Source organism: Tachysurus fulvidraco, chromosome 3 (genome assembly GCF_022655615.1).
Source record: "Tachysurus fulvidraco isolate hzauxx_2018 chromosome 3, HZAU_PFXX_2.0, whole genome shotgun sequence".
Classification (NCBI taxonomy): Eukaryota; Metazoa; Chordata; class Actinopteri; order Siluriformes; family Bagridae; genus Tachysurus; species Tachysurus fulvidraco.
This window is the reverse complement of record NC_062520.1, coordinates 10,361,351-10,378,031: the sequence shown is the minus strand read 5'-3', so window position 1 is coordinate 10,378,031 and position 16,681 is coordinate 10,361,351. Positions and strand designations below refer to the sequence as shown.

The window sequence follows — 16,681 nt, the reverse complement described above, 5'->3', positions numbered from 1 at the left end:
GCAATATTATACTGCCGAAAGTGGCCACTCTCATTAGAGAATAGCCTTGCCAAGGAGCAGTGTACATCCAACAAATCAACTAGAACTGACTGTTCACTTGCTGCCTAATACATCACACCCCTTGACAGCTGCCACTGTAATGACAAAATCAATGTTTTCACTTCTCCCGTCAGTGGTTTTAATGTTTTGGCTGATCATAGTACGTGTATGCTTAATAGTTTCTTGCCTATGCTGAGACCTTATGCTATGTGGCTCAGCCACCATTTTTTTTTACATACAGTAACAATAAAGTGAATACTGATAGATAGTGTTGGTAGCATAACCAGTAGACACTGATCTTTCTATATGATTTTTTAAAAAAGGTCATACTTGAAGCACGTGACATTAATTCAGATTCATTTTTGTACATTTTGTACAAGGATCACATTTTAATTTTAGCTTTGAAGTCTCACGACTCAGCTGTTTAGACTTCTAGGTGGTAACACCAGGGTTTATTTAGCTAAAACTTTAAAGAAATGTGTTTTATAAGATTCTTCTTTTAGGTGACTAAAAGTAGAATACAGACCCGCCAGCATGTAAATGTGAATTTTATTCAAATGTACATACATTATAAAAATTTAAACAGTTCAATTAGTTTCTAGCCCTATCTTGCATAAATGAGATCAAGGTACGACCTCAGAATTTAAAAGTCCCGGCAGATCCACTTCGCAGCAGAAGGGGCCGAGCAGGTGGAAGGAGCCATTATTTTTTTATACGGATGCAAAGCACCTTTAATCTGGGTAAGAAGAAATGTGGAGAGCCTTGGGGCTTTAGCATCTCCCAGCTCTAATAAGACTCTGTAGTGGTGAAGACAAAAGGCAGAGGGTTACATAAAGAAAAAACTGAAAAGAAGAGGTGAATAATGAAACAGGAGAAACACTTTTAGACAGACAGAGTTATAGGAATGATGAGAGACAGATATAAAACATTTTATTATTAATTCCTATGATCTGTTAAGGTAAAAATTAAAAGTATTTAAGATTTATTGAATACAGTTAATTATAACGCAATAATCTTTATGTGATTCCAGTCATTTCTCATGCCTTTTTAAAAAAAAAAAACTGTTTAATACTCTATTGCTATTACATGGATTGATGACACAAATGTTTGTGTGACTGTTTTTTGTTCAATAAACACCTTTTGCATACACAGTTTGCCATCACAAGCATTTAAAAAAGCCTTTTCTGTGTTTATGTGCAACAACTTTGAGATAAGAGACCAAAGATAAGATATACCAGGTGTTTTAAAGATGTTAAACAGATCAAAAATTCACTGCTATATAATCAATCATCCTTCTCAATGCAGACATCTATTGCCAAGCAGTAAAGAGATAACCAGGTACTGACTCTGTCCCCTGAATAGTTGCTCTGGTGATGGTTATGTTTTTCGCACATGGTGCAGTGGTGCAGTGTTTAATATCCTCCCCTGGTTCTGCCGTTCTACACACACATCTAATTGGAGTCAGGTGAGTCCAGCTGTTGCCCTCCATAGAATGGTTTAATGTGATAAGCATGTTCCTGTCGCACGTGATATGATAAGTTTAAAGCAATCACAAATAGGGTCAACAGTCCAGTTTAGTGCAGTGTAAAATATATATATATATATATATAAGAGCAGTCTCTTAGTATAGGAGGAATTAAAGAGGACCCTGACAGGTGCGAGGAGCAAATTCAGCTTAGCTTGTGTGGTAAAATCTGAAAGTCTCAGATGACATTTCTAGAGCTTTACAATTTTTTGCTTGTGATAGAATTGGAAGAAAAGCATTAGTCTACAACTTAAATTACAGCTCAAAAACAAATAAATCTAATAAGCAGCTTAAAAAAACAGCAAAAGGTTAAATACTGTAGCAAAGCACTTCACATTGATGTTTGCCAGTAAAGATTAAATGACAAACTAGATTTATTGTAGTGCTAAAAAAAAACTCAGTGCGAGGAACAGTATTCATTATCAATGGATTAATAAAGCGTCAATAAATAATTGATGTGCAATACAAGCCATTTCATGAGATCAGCACGTCTCCCCGGTGTCTGGCAAAGCAAATAAAAAGATACCCATCAATATCTGGCGGCTGTCCTACGATCGCTAGAGCGCCACAAGCCGATGACAGAGTGAATAATGTCTGCTCAATTAATGATGCATCATGAAATATGAAGTCACACTAAATTTCGCAGTGTATATCCTTGATTTTCTGATGCCGCCCTCACTATTTAGAGGGCTACAGAATATATCGCGTACAATTTGATTTACAGTGATTTATCAGTTTGATCAACATACAGTGATGCAGTTTGGTATGATATTATCAGTTTGATATACAGTGATGCAGAATAGGATGTAAATTACATGCAATTCGTGATGTATCTAAAGTGATTTTTTACCACAGTATTAAGGTGCCATTAAAAGGAAATATTTTTTATTAGAACATATTTCTTTGCACAAAGGTGAGTCTTTAGGTATTATATCATTTCAGGTAGAGGCGGATAAAGCTGTCTTGTCCTTGCACAGCTTTTACTCAATCAGAATCACTTAAATTTTTATAAATGCCATCCATTCAGCATTGGATGGAGGATTTTAAAAAAACCACCATAAATCACTTGTACACATTCTCTACTGAAATGAAATCAGTGATACAGTCATCAGCATCCTCAAATTACTGTGTACTGATATATATGCTGCTGGTACATTCCAAAGAATTCATAAGAATTTATACAAATGACGGTGATGTGATATGATCTGATGGGGTCATATTTGAGTGTGTGGGGTGTCCATTGGGGCAGGTGGAGCAGAGCCACAAAACACTTAATACAGCTTAACACAAAATACAGCTTTCAACCTGTAGTACCCTTGATAAAGACTTCACTCAGAGTCCCACAGATTATAAATTCTGTTGAATTACTAATAATTAAAATATTAGTTTTAATTTGACAGATATAAGAAAAAGTTCTGTTTATTCGATTACCTTTCTAGATAGACAGATGTGTGTGCTCATAGGAAATAATGGTCAAAATATGAACTACAGTGAGCACTAATAGAGATTCACTGGGGCAAGTATTAAGCCCCATGCCTGCTCTATTTTCAGAAGGAGCAGCGGACAGGTCAGTTAACAGGGTTGCCATTAAGTAATTCAACAATACTTTGGAACACCAAAATTTTGTTTTATATCATATAATCTATGTAATCTATGAAAGTGGTAGCCCAGTGGTTAAGGTGTTGGACTACTCATTGGAAGGTTGTGAGTTTGAATCCCAGGGCCACCAAGCTGTGATTCCTGGGCCCCTGAGCAAGGCCCTTAATTGCTCAGCTGTATAAATGAGATAATTGTAAGTTGCTCTGGATAAGAGTGACTGCCAAATGCTGTAAATATATTCAAAGCTACACAAAGTGTATAGAGTGTTTCTATGATGTATGTAACCATTGCTATTATAAGATACACACACCAAGCACTTAGGAATACGAACACATGTACACCTGTTAAGTTATGCAGTTACCCAGTCAGAAAATCATGTGGAAGCACAATGCATAAAATTATGCATTTAGAGCTTAGGTTAATGTTCTCACTAAGCATCAGCATCACAACTAGCTGTGACTTTAACCATGGCAGGGTTGTTGGTGTCAGATGGGCTGGTTTGATTATTCCAGAAACTGCTGATCTGGAAATTTTAAAAACAACAAATATCCTCTCGGTGGAGGGTCTGCAGGTTAAAACATTTTGTAAGTTAGAGGAGAGATGAGAATGACCACACTGAGTTGGCAGGAAGACAACAGTGGCTCGAATAAGCACTCTACATTGTAGTGAGCAGGAAAGCATCTCAGAGGTGAATGGTCTACAACATTAGGTTCCACTCCTGTCAGCCATGAACAGAAAGGCTACCTGGTAGTTTCTACTGCCCAGTTTGGATGGGTCTGTGCCCATGATTGCCTCAACCTCCTGTTTGTGGTTGACATGGGTGGAACCTGATGTGGTTTTCTGCTGTTGTAGCCCATCCACCTCAAGGTTTTGTGTCCTGAGATGCCTTCCTCCTCACCACAACGTAAAGATTTCTTATATGGGTTACTACTGTCTTCTTGTCAATTCAAAGTGTCATTCTCGTCTCTTCTTTAACCTTAAAAATTGTCTTAACCTGCAGACCCTCCACTCTCTTGTCTCTCCACTGCACCATTCTGCTTAAACTCTAGAAATTCTAGAATCTGCACATTTACCTCAATTTTGTTAAGATGCTTTTCTGTTCACAATTCAGTGATTATTTGGGTTCCTACAGTCTTCCTGGAGGTCAAACAAATCTGGCCTCTGACCTCTCTTATCAGTGAGGCATTTCCACACTGGTGATGTTTGATGTGAACATTTCTAGAAGCTCTTGAACTGATCTCTGCATGATTTTAGGTTGCAATGGTTTTATAGTACACAGGTGTCCCTACTAAAAAAGACAGTAAGTGTGTATTGCAAACTTTGAGATAGGGAAACAGGGATAATAGAGAGTTTAATGCACAAGTTAATTTGTTTCCCACACAAAGGCTGAGATAAAGACAAACATAGCTCTGTTTTCCAAAGCCAACTTTTTCCTATCTTCTGGGTCCTTTTATTTAGGCTGCAAATTTCCCTAAAAAAAACTGTCAACTCTGGTTAATGGCAATGGAGCCACCTGATGTGGTGAACACGGGAACATCTAAAACTGAGCTCCTATACTGCATGGTGAATGATTATATGTTGTTGACTCTCATTATGACTGTCAGCTGCCTTTTACTGGGTTACCTTAAATATTTCACTAGAAAATAGCATAAGTCAAATATGAAAGCCTCTTGACTTATTTAATGCCTTTTTAACTTTTCATACAACTACTTGCAATCATTTTGTTTAACAGTAATCTATAGCATTCACAGTTGCATTTAACATTTAGACAAAAGTCTGATTCAAATATATAAATATAAAACTAATATATCCAAAGACCAATGATAAAGTAGTGCTTAAGTTGAGATGGGTTTTTAAAGCTGACAGTATTTTTAGCTGTTATTTACTAAAAAGTTAGGTGGAATATGATGGACCTGAAACACCTGAACAGATAAATATTGTTCAAGTAGATTAAGACTTCCTAGTACACATATACATAATCATGGTTTATGTATCACACATTAATATTTTAACATATTTTATCGAACGTTTTGAAAGAAATATTTGAAGTGGCGTAATCCCACCACCATACAAGTCTTCCTGATAGTACAAGTCCATATCAGGGCCAAGAGCACAGGTGCTCCCAAGGACAAAGCTAAAACTATGCTGTATGACTTCAAGCTCTTAATTGTCTCGACATCTCTAACTGTTCTAAATGGTATAGTTGATATTAACACGTAAACAACTCCCAAATTAATTATTTTAACACAGTCTTAGAATGTTGTGTTGAAGTGGAAATTATATTAAAGGGAAACCGCACCAAGACAAAACACCATCAGAGGCGTTTTCCACACCTCACATTTTATTCTGGCACAAAGAGAGGGAGAGAGGTGTTTATTGCAGAATTACTCACACCAGTGCTGTTTATGCAGTGGGAAAGCTCAGTCCTGTGATGTCACTCGTAACTTAGTGAGCTTGGGATTTGTGGAGTCTCAGATTTGCTGTCATTTTTTTAATGCAGCAGTATGACACATTCTTTTATGAGCTGGTTTCGGCTTTTTAAACAACATAATTAACCAGGTCAAACAGTAATTGAACTATAATTTAAATCTCTACCAGCCCAAGCCATATTGTTCATATGAAATCGATTTAAAAAAAAAAAGTGAGAATAAAGGGAACCCTGTTAAATGGATGTGTTTTAGTCTGTATAGTCTTTATAAATTGTTATTCATATCTTCATATCATACCTTCCTCTAAAATATGAAAACAATATTGCATTCCAGAATACTATGTAAAATGAATTCATTAGCATTAGTAATAACTTACAGTAACAGCATTAGACATGCGTCTGTTATAGAAGACGATGTAAAACCAGATATTGCAGCGGAGAGAAATCCAACAAATCTTCCTAAACAGATCTTTCGGAGAATGAGATAAAGCTAAAGATCTGTTCTATAACTGCTCACAGACTGAAATTATATCAAAAATTCTTATTTCTAATTATAAGCATCTCTGCCAGACACCACTCTTCATGTCTATACTCATCAACTTCAACAATGTTTATACAGCACAAGATGTTGAGTTGTGTATTCCGACTCAGTCTGTTAAAGGAGTATGTTTACAAAGTGCTGCATACATGCTATGTTGATGCTACTGTAATTCTTTTTAATAAAATGGTGTGGAGGTGCAATGTTAGTGCACAGATTGACAGGAACTATAAAACAGTAATCACGTCCAGTCTGATTTGAAACACATTACCATTTCTGCTTGTTTACATCAATCTGTAAGTAATTCCAGTCTGCACGAATAAGAAATAATCACAGTGAGATAAGACTATAAGCAGTAAGAAATGCTATTGATTATTAAAGGTGTTCTAACTTTGAATGACTAATTATTGTTTTAAACATAATGGGAAGGTCAGCATGAACTCAGGTTATACTTAATGCTCATATTATTGTTACTAAGTTTGAGTATTGGGGAAAAGGTAGTAAATATTCTCTTAATTTGTTTGGCAATTTAGTGTATTATTAGTAGTAGTAGTAGTTGTTGTAGTAAATGATGATGATGATAACAACAACAACAACAACAACAACAATAATAATAATAATAATAATAATAATAATAATAACAATAATAATAATAATTTCAGCTTATTTCCCAAGAACTTTTGCTTGTTCTGCCCCTGTTGCCTTTTGAAGAACCCCTGAAAGATCAGTATAATCCATGAAGTTGTATAAACGTTCTAAACTTACTCTGACTTTCGAATTTCCTGATGATGGTATCCAGGAAAGTGTTCTGGGGCGCCACGTGTCCGCGTCGCACCGGCATCCTGATGCGCTAGTCCGGGTTCAGCGCGTCTCCAAAGCTGAAGCTTAGCCTCACGCACCTCTACACGGCGAGCGGAGAGCGCCACACCGCCCGGTCAACTTCATCAGCCAGCCGCGGGAGAAAAACCAGCCGCCCGCTCATCCGAAACCCCCCGATGCTTCCACTTTGCCTTTATTTTTTAGTATCCTTTTTAGTTCACCTCCGTCTCCTTTCGTGTGTGTGTGTGTGCTTTAAACAGATGATGAAGAAGAAAAGCTGATATCCTTTTTCTGGCTCAGGATGAAGTGTTGTAAGCGCGCTCACTTCGTGCCATTTACAGTAGGTTCGGAGGCACAACTCTGTTAAACAAAGCTGATGGTGTCACAACTCGAGGTTTTAAGATGTTCCTTTGCCTCTTTGAGCGCTTTCTTTCTTGAATCCACCACCCTGTCGGTGCCCCGTTTGGAGCGTCAGTTGTGTTGGGGATGTTTCATTGCGCGCTGGAGCTCACACCGGCGGCGGCGACACCTCCTTAACCCCTTCCGCTCTGCTGGGAAAGCTACAAAACATCACACCGAACATCAAAAGAACCAAATCAGCATCCTTAAAAAATATCATCCAATACTACTGAAACACTGTAACAACTACAACCTAATGTAGGCCGTTCATTTAAATGTGTTCATCATGCAAATCCGACAAGGCGCGGATATTACGCACAACAAAGGACTGATTAAAGCTTGATTTTGCTGTTCAAACAAAATTAAAAATTGTGATTATTTCTAAAGCACACTCGACAGGTGCGTCATTTTCACCAGCAGGTGTAGACTATTGTTAATCTAGCTGCACCTCTTAATAATACTGGTGATAGGAAAGAAACCGCGACACAATAGTGAAGTATAATGAAGCCTGGATCAATATGTGGTTTAAAAGGAACATAAGAGCTCAAACAAAACATGCCGCCTCACCTCGCTCCCGGCTGCACTGGTCTGCGTGTGTAAGCGTGAGTGAGTGTGTACAGGCTACGTGACGGACTTACAATGTGCTTTGTTTGGTTGATGGACGCAGCTGTAGGGTTTTCACTGCCACACACTGTATCTGCTACGTCACCGTGGCGTGGACGTGGGGTTTCCCTACCGAATCGCTGGGAGGTGGGCTGTGTCCCAAACCCTCTCAGTGATACTGTGCTGATACTGCATTGTGACAAAATAATATGTACAAAATTTATATCAGCATTCACTTTAGTGTGTTATGGTGTGTTTTGGGTCAAAGCCATTTTCGTTTACCTTTTTTTTTGTGTGTGAAATTGGCTGCTATTTATTTGGGGCAAAAGGAAAGGCAAAAGCGCAATAAGCTCAAGTGCATTTCCGTCTACAACTTATTTCTCTTTCACTGATGCAGGTTATGTCGTGATGGTGCGCTTTCAATGTTTCTGGAAGGATAAAACATACTGTAAGGCTTCCAGGCTTTCCTACGTAGGTCACGGGATTCGAGGTTAGATCCTGTGTCTCCACTAGGGGGCGCTCTGTGTCCTTCTCCCTCCTCACTCCCTTATTTAGGCAGGACCGCGCCAGGAGGCCACCGGTGAGATCTTCCAGCTTTAGTGTTTCACCCTACTCCTCCTCTATCCACAAACACCCCCCCTTCTCTCTCTCTCTCCCTCTCTCTCTCTCTCTCTCTCTCTCTCTCTCTCTCTCTCTCTCTCTCTCTCTCACACACTCACACACACACACACACACACACACACACACACACACACACACACACACACACACACACACACACACACACACAAACTACAAAGACAGAATTAATGAGAAGAGCTGAACTATACACACACATCCCTCACTAATTTCTGACAAAATATACACAGTGTACATACAAACAATGAAGACAGAATTAATGAGAAGAGCTGGACTACACACACACACACACAGAGGCACACAGTATACATTTACATTTTAGTATCATACACAACCTTTTTTTTTTTTAATTTTACTCGGGGGTACGATGACTTAGTGGTTAGTGATTCCCGCCTCCGCCTTGTGTGTGTGGAGTTTGCATGTTCTCCCCATGCCTCAGGGGTTTCCTCTGGGTACTCTGGTTTCCTCCCCCGGTCCAAAGACATACATGGTAGGTTGATTGGCATCTCTGGTAAATTGTCCGTAGTGTGTGATTGTGTGAGTGAATGAGAGTGTGTGTGTGTGTGTGTGTGTGTGTGTGTGTGTGTGTGTGTGCCCTGCAATGGGTTGGCACTCCGTCCAGGGTGTATCCTGCCTCGATGCCCGATGACGCATGAGATAGGCACAGGCTCGAGAAGTTCGGATAGGCGGAAGAAAATGAATGAATGAATGAATGAAAAATTTTACTCGATGGCATGGACAATACATCTTACTGACTTTTCAAACGAACAGAAGGTGTTGCATTGATTGAATTGTTGTTGAATTGCTGTTTTCTGACAGTGGTGCCAGCTGTAATTTAAATCACATGTTTTTAATCAGTGCACTCTAAAATATGATCTTTTACATAGCAATAGCTGATGACTTTACTTGACAGATGCTCTATATAATCCACATAAAATTTAAAAAATGTTTTGTTTTGTTTTTTGACATAGAAAATCACAGAAATCGCTGATATGAACTTTTCAATGAAGAAATGGTTTAGGGAAGGAGATGTTTTATGGAAGAAGCCTCCAGTGTCAAAGCCTTTCAGTTCGAGGAACAGCTCTAAGTCTTCATAAGTGATCTATCTATCTATCTATCTATCTATCTATCTATCTATCTATCTATCTATCTATCTATCTATCTATCTATTAACTTCAAGTTAAAACAGAGGCTGGACATGGAACAACTGTTTATTTTTGCTATTACATAAGTTATATCAAGAATTCACCTCTGGATATTACACAACATTAAATGTAAATATAAGTGGGGGGGAAAGGAAGTGTAACAATTCTAATCATTGGCATTTTGGTGTGGTAAATTAGGAATAAAACCTTTTTGGAGAGACCTCCTTGGTTCTATTTGATCATCTACAGTAACAGCATGCCATCGCCATGTTCCATATATGCTGTATATAATGGCAGAAATGAGTCTACTTTTCTAACTATATTAGTTAGACCTTTGTCTTGTGAAATCTTCCCCAAGTCTGTGCTCATATCCAAGACTGCCAGAAACTAGAACGATGAGCCAACATTTAAATGGTGCTTTTTTTTAATGGCAGTAATTAAAGCTTCAGCACTTTAGAAATATATGACACATCCAAGGATAAGCCCAAAGCATATGATACATCAAAAAATGACGATTTTTCGTTTGAAAGTGAAATATAATACCTGGTGTGTTTGCATTTCCTGTACAGACCACAGCTGTAATGTTCAACCACTTTTTTACCCTCCTAGTCAGGTGCTTTAGAAGATCTGCGGTCATTAGCGATCTATATCTGACTCCAGCTTTTGCAGTGAGTCATGCAGCAGAAAGAAGGATGAACGGTTGTATGGATATCATATATAACTATATTTAATTTGTGTTGTCAGACTAGTGGTAGCAGATCCACCGGTCAGATTATCTTTCTGTAACGTTTCATGCACACACACATCCATATTTTTCCTTTTTTATTATTGATATTTCTTTAGGTTTATGACTATTTATGTATAAATTCATTGTTGATACAGAATATGTAATGTGTATGTAAGGTAAGAGAGAGTGAGAGACTAAAAGACATAAAAGATATTAAGACTTTAAGACATAAAAGCCATAATTTAAAACCTGTACAGTTGTCTGAGAGCTTCAGAAAGTACTCTATAAAATTATTCAGTCATATAATGACTACAAGCTACTTAAAATTATACTGGAGATGTTCAAAAGATTTGACTTCTTTCTTCTCCCAAGGTGTCAGCTCTTCCAAAAGTTTTTAACGTTTGGCCAGATCTCCTCCTGTGAGAAAAAGGTATGGGGAACATTAAATCAGGATCAGCCAAATAGTAAGTCGAGCATCATGTGCTGTTTGTGTATCTTAGAGAGAGCTAAACAATGTCACTTTACTGATCAAGTACAAAACATTTTACTTCCAGTCCTGTTTCTAAAACCATTATCGAGTAAGTGTGGCTTTGTAACACGACACAGTGACAAATGTAAGCCATCGAACGACGGCTATTCAATTAGCCAGGGCAATCAGGTGCATTGATGAATGGCCTAATGTGTAATTGGTGGAAAGGAGGGAGAGACCCTGATGCAATTACGCATGCTCGAAAAGCAAATGATGAGAGCAGTACAGTTTCTGCAAAGAGCCAGGATGGTAAATGAAAAAAGGGAGGGGGAGGTTGTCACGACAACAGGGAGTGAATATCATTGATACAGTAGAGATTCAAACTCGTGTGTAACACAGGGAACTGCTGAAATCGGTTGTTTTGAGTGTTTCAATGAGTATAGCACATGTAATGTGGTGTGTGATTTGATGAAGACCCATTTTGTGAGCTGCTTTTCATAAAAGTGGCAGAAAAATTCCAGGTAAATGGAATATCAGGAAACCTTCGGCAGATATTGGTATAAATACTGGTCACACATTTGACAAAATATTTTAAATGTTTCATACCATATTGACACATCAATTTATGACTTTCAGGGCTTTTTATAGTCGAGTGTATACTTACAATATTGTTCATGGTGGGGTTTATATTTCAAAATTGTAAATGACTAAGTTTAAAAGGCAATTCATCAATACAAGGACTAATTAAACAATTTTAACAAATATAAAAGTATGTTTTCCTTTCACTTCTAGAAATGTTTCAAACACTTTTTTTTTATACATTTTTAGCATCTTGTGTCTCTTCATATGTCCATTTCTCTGAGAGTGAACCCAGTTAGTTGAGCTAGTCCTCACGTCATTACTCTTGTGTGTACACGTAATTGTTTAAGCCATGGATCAGTGTCTATGTGGTCACACTGTGCCTGTACCCACCCTGACAGCTGGTACACTCGCAACTCTGTATGACGGGCAGCACCACAGGCTCGCTTTCTCCACTAGAACAATGCAGGCTGAGGAAGCGCACAGGAGTCTGGGGGTCCAGCCTGTAACTACAGCAGTCACACACAGCTTGTAGGTAGGGCTCCTGACAGACACACACACACAGACACATTGAAGTGAATTAAAGACAGATTCAATAAAAAAGAAGAAAGGACAGCATGTAAAGGTGAGGGGTGTATACACAAGCAGGAAGATAACCTGACTGAAGATAAGCAGGAAGAGAAAAGGAAAGAAGAGAACAAACAGCAGAGAGACAAAAGACTAGAAATGACAGAAACAACAGGAGGTAAAAGAAAGAAATACGAAAGAGCAAAACCACAATCACCAACAATCCAAATATTAGATTCATGGAACATTTACTTCCCTGAGAACGAGCTCTCATCTCAAGCGTGTTAAAATTTATAGTAATGCTCAGGATGAGGGACATTATGTTTTCAAGCACACAGAGACAAAGATTCAGTTGAGAGACTTGGGAGGAGTATGAATGAGGAAAAACAATAGTGGAACAAGATGTGCTTTTGGTGTTAGAACTAACAAACATGAGATCTATATGGTTGCAAGTGCTCTGCTTCTCGTCGCCATGGTAACTTGAGAGACTTTCTGAGCTGAAACATATTTTTAACAGTCGCAGCAAACAGAGACACAAAGATAGCATCGCCCAGATTAGAAGGTTTGGCTCAAGAGGAACCTTGCAATGACAAATCAGATTTGATGATGATGAGTCATTGTTGATTTTTGATCCCACACATGAAGATCTAGGTCTGTATTCACAAACTATCGCTCAGAGAGACGGTTGATTTAAGACCAGGTATCCCACTTCCACTGAATTTATTGGTCCTAGTCATTATGAAAAAAAAACTGAACTATGACACACTATAGTTTCACAATGGTTATTTGAGGTTTTATATCATACTTGACATACCAATGACAGCTTATTGCTAAGAATGATAGAAAAACTGAGGTTCACGTAGTCAGCATTGTTAGATTAGATTAGATCAGATGACCGTAAGGACTATGAGGACAATTCATTGCCAGTCCACCAGAGGGGGTGCTGGCAGGGGATTGTTAGCCCTTATTTAATGTTATGTGATTGTGTTCACCTGTTTGTAATTATACTTTAAAGTGTCATTGTATTTATACCTGCCCTTTTGTGTCTATCTTTGTCGAGTCATTGTCTGCTGTTGCATTTGGTCAACCAGGACCTGGTTTTATTCCTGCGTATGGGTCTGATTTGTTAAAACTACCAAACACTGACAAATGATTAAGTAAAAAAATCTTTGAAACATTATATCTATTTTTCAGCATATCTTAATATTATAAACATACAGGTACAGTACAGGTGTGTTAGGAGCTGAAAGAGATTAAATGGTTGGAACTTCTGGCATCCTTAGACTAGTCTGAGATAAACTGACTGTAGTGAACCAAATATTAGAGTTTCTGCTATTGGTGTGTCAGTTAGACATCTACCAGTAGAAGATTAGTTCTAAGAAGAGAGTGCATGTAAGAGTAGTTTTGTACCTCTAGAATGACATCCGTTCCGGACAAACAGTGCCCCCTACAGAAGCTGACCTCCACATTGTCCAGGCGGCAATCACCCTTGGTGATGTTCCTGATCTCAGTGTAGTGATGACACTGAGTGAGTGGATCTTCTGCAGGCACATAAAAGAGAGAAAATGGTGTTGGGGTAATTTAACTCCTTAATAGAATGAAGTTTAGTTCAGAGCATTTATAATTGTCTTTTTTTTTTTTTTTCATATTTTTCCCAACTCTACATCAGTGTCCTGATTGTAGAACAGCTAGTTTATAGAAAAGAATTCTGCTGACGAAATGACTCCTTGGACATCTGTTTGTAAAAAAACGAAATTTCTAGTGCTTAAAACTTTTCTGTTGAGTCATCCACTTCAGTTCAATTCAAATCTAGGAAACAGCACATGAGATCTGACAATCCTTTATACACACACACCAGAGTTAATAGTGTGCAACAAACTTGTCATCCTTTGCACATGGATCCACCGGGATGGCTGACAAAGCTCAGCATTTCCACAGAGGCCACAGAGGTGCACTAATAGAAGTGTATGTCAAAGTTGATGTAAGACTTTGGCCATTCCTACCTGTGTACGCTTTCCTGCAGACAGGGCAACACTGTCCATCCTCCAGCACTTTGACTTCACCCTGGGCACAGCACAGCGGATAAACAAAGCAAAGGGGCAGAGTCAGCAATAAGAAACCCAGAATAACACACTTCTTTTCTCCAGAGAGGGACCACAGCAGAAGGATGAGCCATCAGGCAGCGACAGCCATAACATTCCCAACTCCCTCTGCGCCCTGTTACAGCTCTGCCTTTGGGAGTGGTGTATGTATGAGATGAAGCTTGAGGTTAAAATGCCCATATAAAAAATAATGGCAGGAGGATTTTAAGTCTTAAATAGGAAAGTGACATAATGTAAGAAAGATTATGTAACACGTAACACAATGGCAGAGTGAATGACAGCAACAATTTTTGTGAATTCTGGGAAGTTTTTTAAAGACTATACACACTCTTATATACAGTATATATATAAAAGAATATTGTTTTGTTATTATTTTTGTTCTGTTAAGTTCTAAATTTGTTATTATTATTGTTCTGTTAAGTTCTAAATTTTGAAAATGTTGGAAAATACCCTTATATAGCTGATTTAACGAACGGTCTCCTTAAATGTAAATACAATTAAGAACTATCCGCCAATTGATCCACGAGGTGTGATGCGTACACTCTTGTCACAAATATCCTAATTATTTGGTTTTGGTTTAATATACAAAATGAATATCATTTAATTTTTATTTATTTTTGGCAGCCTTATCAATTTGCAATATCAAATATCCAGGATTTGTAATTTTACATCATGTTTTTCTCTACAGAAATAAGCACGTCCCAGGGCACACATAGACAGGGTGAATTATTCAGGGCATTTTTTAATTAGTTAACATTAAGTCTTTAAAAAAGATAAGAATTCTAAATAAAGGTTTCTTTAGTTGAGGTTTTAATTTTATTAATAGTTAAAAAAAAAAAAGCTTTTATGCTATGACTGATTAGTTTTAAGACCGTTATAGAATACAACTCCTGAATAATTCCTGATACTAACAAAAGATGTTTTTAAGCAGCAAGCTCATGTTTAGAGCAGCACAGTGGAGGTGTTGAGCCCTAGGGAGAGCAGGACATGTGCTTTTTCTAAGAATGTGGTGTGGGGTGACAGCAGAAATGCCATCTGGGATCCACTGTGTGACCGGACCAATAGCCTGGACAGTGAGTCAATCTAACCAGCAGCATCTGCTGCTCTCCCGGGACTTCTTTCACACTAAGGGCACTTTCTGATGCAATACCTACAATATGGTTTACAACTGTTGCATGTTTTAATGGTGCAAAGCTGCACAGTATGCCAATAATATAAAAAGTTGTGCAGGGGAGATTTAAAAAAAAAGTTTACTAATAAATCAACCTGGACAAAGTTACAGGTGAATAAATATCTGTAGAAAGCCCTGTGGATTTCTCACCTCGTCACACAGAAGTGGAGGGCAGCTGGCTTTACACTGCTTAAGGCCATTTACACAGCGACAAGTTTGGCACGCTTCTTCCCACTCAGAGCCAGCCTGGAATACACACACAGACACACAGACACACAGACACACACACAGACACACACACACACACATTATACACAAAACAATACAGAAGTTATAAAATGTATTAATTTTTTGTTTAATTAAGTCATACCCATAAAACATACTGTATGTTCTGTTCTGAGATTTTATGCATTATTAATAAATGTAATTATAAGCAATGCACTGAAGAGCTATCCATCAGGTCCAATAATGAGACCCCTTGAAGGATAAATACACAAAATAAGCAGCAATACAATTAAAGCACAAAAGGAATGCTGTAGTGTTCTTGATGGATATGGTTCTGTGCATCGCTCTGGGGTGTATGACTGTTTCGGGGGAGTGAATTGATGGCTCTAGACCTTAGTTGTAAGACTACAGTATGCCATGCACGTTTGCTAATTTGTGTGAGTGTACAAGCATTTATTTTGGTTTGCCTAGAGATAGTCAAACCTGGCAGCATTTTAAAAAGAGTGTGTGTTTGTGTATACAGTGCACCTCTCGCAGTATGCCGTCCTCCCCCTCGCACTGACAGAGAGCTGGAATCACACACCGGCCCTTGGCGTCACGATAGCGCTCGTCCTCACACACGCAGCCCTCGGAGAGCCTGCTTACTTCAGTGCAGTTTAGCGGTTCATCGCTGTACATGTCGACACAGCCTTTGTCACACACACGCTCTGACTCAGACGTGCTCCTTCTCCAACGCTCTCCCTCTGGACACACTACAGCACACGCACAAAATAGAGATGCAGCACAGACAACACATACAGTACACAAAAAGTCTACATGATTGCTCTTGGTGTTGTGTTTTTGATTCTTACCACAGTCAGGTCCTGTGCACTCTCTGCTCCTGTGACTGTGGCCTTCACACTCACGTCCTCCATACTGCCTGTGCTGCACTACAGAGCGACTAGAACGCTGAATTCCAGAGCCACACGACACCGAACACAAACTCCATTCAGACCAGCTGCTCCATTCACAGTCCACTAAAACAGACACATATACATCACCATATACCGTAAACATGCTCTTTATATTCTATATTCTGCAATGCAATTCAGAGCTTTCACACTTTCA

General features: G+C 38.6%; 2 protein-coding genes across 4 annotated transcripts in view; both read right to left on the bottom strand.

The window, feature by feature from the left end:
• kcnh2b (potassium voltage-gated channel, subfamily H (eag-related), member 2b) overlaps positions 1-8,154 on the bottom strand; it is a 190,562-nt gene extending 182,408 nt beyond the window's left edge. The window contains exons 1-2 of one of the 2 annotated variants that reach the window (XM_027149854.2): positions 7,986-8,154; positions 6,895-7,508 (exon numbers count right to left, since the gene is read on the bottom strand). In XM_027149854.2, the coding sequence (XP_027005655.1) occupies positions 6,895-6,970 (76 nt within the window). In that variant the 5' untranslated portion in view covers positions 6,971-7,508; positions 7,986-8,154. Of the gene's footprint in view, positions 1-6,894; positions 7,509-7,914 lie in introns of both variants that reach the window. The other variant, XM_027149852.2, reaches the window with a different exon arrangement.
• A 1,670-nt stretch (positions 8,155-9,824) lies between these two features.
• The window catches only part of sspo (SCO-spondin), an 82,936-nt gene continuing 76,079 nt past the window's right edge, over positions 9,825-16,681 (bottom strand). Inside the window, exons 104-110 of one of the 2 annotated variants that reach the window (XM_027149281.2) lie at positions 16,426-16,590; positions 16,103-16,326; positions 15,500-15,595; positions 14,080-14,140; positions 13,487-13,617; positions 11,903-12,053; positions 9,825-10,878 (exon numbers count right to left, since the gene is read on the bottom strand). In XM_027149281.2, coding sequence (XP_027005082.2) covers positions 10,856-10,878; positions 11,903-12,053; positions 13,487-13,617; positions 14,080-14,140; positions 15,500-15,595; positions 16,103-16,326; positions 16,426-16,590 — 851 coding nt within the window. In that variant the 3' untranslated portion in view covers positions 9,825-10,855. The remainder of the gene's footprint in view (positions 10,879-11,902; positions 12,054-13,486; positions 13,618-14,079; positions 14,141-15,499; positions 15,596-16,102; positions 16,327-16,425; positions 16,591-16,681) is intronic. The other variant, XM_047811316.1, reaches the window with a different exon arrangement.